The 4389-nt window shown below is 35.1% G+C and overlaps 1 protein-coding gene across 1 annotated transcript; it reads right to left on the bottom strand.

The window, feature by feature from the left end:
- Positions 1-1930: 1930 nt before the first annotated feature.
- On the bottom strand, positions 1931-4149 carry cxcr3.1 (chemokine (C-X-C motif) receptor 3, tandem duplicate 1). The gene is made up of 3 exons (XM_038284496.1): positions 4040-4149; positions 2989-3371; positions 1931-2890 (listed from the first exon to the last, which is right to left on the bottom strand). The coding sequence occupies exons 2-3, from the start codon at positions 3361-3363 to the stop codon at positions 2150-2152; spliced, it is 1116 nt and encodes a 371-aa protein (XP_038140424.1). The 5' UTR covers positions 3364-3371; positions 4040-4149; the 3' UTR covers positions 1931-2149.
- Positions 4150-4389: the final 240 nt, after the last annotated feature.

The following is a 4389-nucleotide window of genomic DNA, read 5'->3' as shown; positions in this document are numbered from 1 at the left end:
ATTGATGAAACATCAAATTAAAGACATTTCAGAAGGATTTTAAACATAAAATACCAGACTAAGGCTCCCATAACTCAGTGATTGTCTCCTCCTCAATGGTAGGGTTTGGTTAGTTGGTTTTGTAACTGGACTCACTTTGCTACTGTACTACTATACTTCTATAAATGGAGCTGGAAATGGGGGAGTTGAATTGAAATAACAAACCATAGCTGTTATTTTTCCCAGTTGCATCATGTCTGGTCTGTTCTTTTCCCTCAGTAACTGTATCAGGGGTGATTAAAAGGTTGTAAGAGATGACTAATTGGGAATCCTGAATTAGTACTATGTCTCACAGGTTTTAAATGCCTTTATTGTCTACCTTCTCTTGGTATGTCTACTGACCTTAATCATTGATACTTAAGCAAGACAAGTCTCTTTTGGCGTTCCTAAAAGTTCCTTTGAGTTGCTACGTAAAATCATCACATAATTTGAGTATTTGGTCACGCTTTGATCCAGCCCTCAGGGAAGTGGAATATCAATATCAGCAAGACAGAAAGTGAATAATTGCACTCTAATTACATGTTAAACTAAAGATAAACTTAATGAAATTATTTAAAGTGTTCAATAAAATTGTACCTGTGCCAAAACTACATTAACCAGTCTTGCTATGTCATCCAATATTCATACAGAGAGGAAGCAGAGGCAGGCACAGTGGATGAGACCATGTAGCAATTTTTATTTCCTCCATAGTTTAACAGGTTTAAATAATTATATGCTGTAGTGGCCTTTTGAAATTTCTTTTAAAGTAGGCAGACAGAAAATGGGATCCGCCACTCCCACATAAGTATTAGAAATTTCACTTTTTTATCGTCCTGCATGTGGCCTGACTTGTTGTTTTATAACTTCCAGATAACTACTAACTGACAAACATAGTTGTTTCTGTCATATTAACCAGGTAGTGTAGTGTGGTGTAAGTAATGTTTTATTTTCCTGGCTCTTAGACGGGACACCTTAGAAAAGTTTTTTTTTTCATTTTAGTAGAATTATCTTGGTTTATTTGGTTATATATGGTCATCTTCATTACAAAAACAACACACTCAAGGATAAAAAATATATTTTATTCAGTTCTTTAAAGAAGCAATAAGTAATTAGAATCACAGCTATAAGAGAGACAATGATGTACTGTAGAACAGCTAAATTTAAGATGACGATGAAGATGATTTAGCCACAGTACATTTTTTTGCTAATACTTCTGTAGGATGCCAAGGGTTTTTAGGTACTGTTATGACTGTTACTGGTTCTCTTCTTTCACTGGATATGTCTGTGGGCTGCTACTCTAAAATACTTAATTCTGCACTCTGTTTCGGTAAGCCTGGGAATTCTAACATAAATGGTTAAGAGAGCAGGAACTAGACACAAGCTGTACACTGCCAAACATACCTACAGCTCTAAAAGGAGAAAAAGTTGACCAAGATATTGTTGATAGAAAAGACAGATTTTTTTTATAGCGAATTTTACTTCAATTCTGAGTGACAAATGAGAATAGTTTTGGTTAAATATACTGTCAATACCTTAACTTATTGCTCCTTTAACAGTTAACATGAAGATAATGTAATTAAATGTTGCAAAATAAAGATATATACATATATATACATATATATATATATATATATACAAAACCTTATTATACACTGCAAAAATTATCTTAAAATTAGTCAGAAATTCTTAAAATAAGTGTATTCACCCTTAATTTGAGCAGATAAATAATATGCTCTGCCAATGGAATGAGTATTTTTACCCTTAGAATAAAATAATTAGATAATATGGACTTGAAATAACAGAATGCAATTGTTTTTTCTTATTTTAAATCTAAATCATCTTGTTCCATTGGCAAAGTGTCTCACTTACTTCCTCAATTCAAGACAAAATGCACTTATTTTAAGAAAAAAAAAATAGCCTGTTTATATTTAAATGTTTTGCAGTTTAAAATATATACAAATGCACCATTTTTTTCTTTCACATGTCAAAATAAATTCCAAGTTATCTTATCCTACACAGCTGCCTGGTTATGAGAAAACTGTATCTTGTTGCTTTGCAGTTGATGACGGACGCTATAGCCTTCTGGTTAATTTATGTCACTTGTCTTTTTAGCTGGTTTTATATTATACATTCAGATTGCTATGGAATTTGAGGTTTCTCTAGAGTCAGACCAAATGGAGCTTTTCCTGGTGAACGATTCTGATTTTATACGGGTCTTCAGTTTGCAGCTCATAGACTTCAGGATGATAACCAGCTGACGGCGGAACTTCACACCTACAAAGGCGTACAGAATAGGATTGAGGCTGCAGTGAAGGTATCCCAAAGAAGCTGTTACAGTCAGAGCTTCTCCCATGGATGCCATTGAGCTGCAAGTTGAGATGCCTGTTGAGTTGTTTTGAATTGTGTCTGCCAAAAGTACAATATTATATGGTGTCCAGCAGAGAAAAAAAACTCCCACCACAGCTATTATGACTTTAAAAGCTCTTTGCTTTTGGAGGCTTTGGGAGCCACATTGCAGTTGGAGCAAGATGCAGGAGTAGCAGAAAATCAGGACAACTGAAGGAAGCAAAAAGCCCACAGCATGGTATAGCCATCGTGCTCCCATTCTTTGGGTCTGTATTTCTTCGGGGATGCTGGTAAATTTGGAATAATTACGAGTACACTGTTCTATGTTCCGTCTGTCGTCTGACACAACCTCTAAAAACAGCCAGTCAGGGATGGAGAGGAGCAAAGAGAAGACCCACACCAATAAACAGCTCATATGAACCACCCAGGACTTCCTGCGGTTGTACATATGGGTAGCGTGGACAATGGATAAATAGCGATCTATGCTGATACAGGCCAGGAGAAAAATCCCAGAGTAGAAGTTTATCTGAAAGTTAAAAAAAAGGGATATTGAGTTTTTTTTTTTTTATATATATATAAAGAGTATATAATCTGAGCATGCATATCAAAAGGTAAAATCCTCACCGTAAAAACAGTTCCAGTAGTCTTGCAAAGGTTAGAACCAAATTGCCACCCCGAGCTACTAGCAGCCTGTGCAGCCCAGAGGGGTAGCGTGATCAATAGCAGGATATCTGACACAGCCAGGTGAAGGATGAAGGTGTCTGTCACACTCCAACTCTTCCTGCTCTGAAACAGGACTCCCAACAGCAATCCATTCCCCAAAATACCAACCAAAAATGCCAGCGAGTACAGAGTTGGTAAGAACACAGCTTCAAACTTTGGATTTAGGTCACAAACATCCCCTTCATCTTCGTTATAATCAAAAGTATAGCTTTCATTCAGATCTAATCCCATCCACCATTGATATTCCTCTGTTGAACTCTTAGCAGCTCCCATCATTCACCTCACTATGAAAGAAAAAGGGAAATTTTATTTTAGTTGTTTTTGTTTGTTGAGTTTTGGGTCCAGCCACAAGGGGGTGCTGTCTGTCTTTAATGCACAAGATATGCTTTTACATAGATTTTGACTGAAGCAGGATAATGTTTCTGCTTGTAAAGAGAAGCAATATGTTTTATTCAAATAATTACAATAAATCAATTAAAAAATGCTGATGATAGTTTTAGTTGCTTGAGTCATAAAAAGGACATGAAGGTTTACATTCAACATAAGCTAAGGGGTTATATATAAGATCATATTTTTATTAGCTTTTCCATGTGGCCATTGAAATAATCCTACTCTGCTAGAATGACTTTCATTTTTCAGCCTTCTATTATTAAAGGAGGTCCACATGCTTTAACTCAAACCATTTTACAGAACCTCAGGTTAATAAAAAAAAACTTTACAAATACAATCTATCAACTACAAACCTGTTCGATTAAATCACATAACTTATAAGAATGACTCGACAAAACATAGACAGAAAGGCATTTATATTAATGTAATGCTTATAAATGCCTAATGTTAAGCAAATTGCACCAAATAAACTCTCATTAAATTTAAAGACGTTGTTTTTTCTATGTGTATGAGGATGAAGTGCAAATATTCTATAAAAGAAAAGGATGAAAACAAAACTTACTCAATGGCTCAGTTCAGATGTTGCAGTTCATACAGCTGCTCTGCAGAAATGAGCTTGAGAGAATAGAGGACTGCACAGAGGAAACAGCGAAGCCAAAGAAGAGACAGCTGCATCATAGGGTAAATCAAAGTGCCAATGGTGCGGGGTGGGTGGGGGATTAACAATTGTAGTTTTATACATTCATAAACTTTGAATATTTAAAATAGTCTTTAAAGAGGTTGTACAAATTAAGGTTTGTTAAAATAAAAAAAAAACAGGAATAAAACAACAGTTAACAATATAGATGTGTGTACTCAATGCTCAGTATATTTCAAAAATAACAAAAACTGCAATAAAAAAAACTGGATGTT

The sequence above is a fragment of the Cyprinodon tularosa genome, unplaced genomic scaffold (genome assembly GCF_016077235.1).
Source record: "Cyprinodon tularosa strain WSP-4 unplaced genomic scaffold, ASM1607723v1 ctg2, whole genome shotgun sequence".
NCBI classification, from domain to species: domain Eukaryota; kingdom Metazoa; phylum Chordata; class Actinopteri; order Cyprinodontiformes; family Cyprinodontidae; genus Cyprinodon; species Cyprinodon tularosa.
The sequence above is the reverse complement of the archived record's forward strand: the minus strand, read 5'-3'. Positions and strand labels throughout refer to the sequence as shown.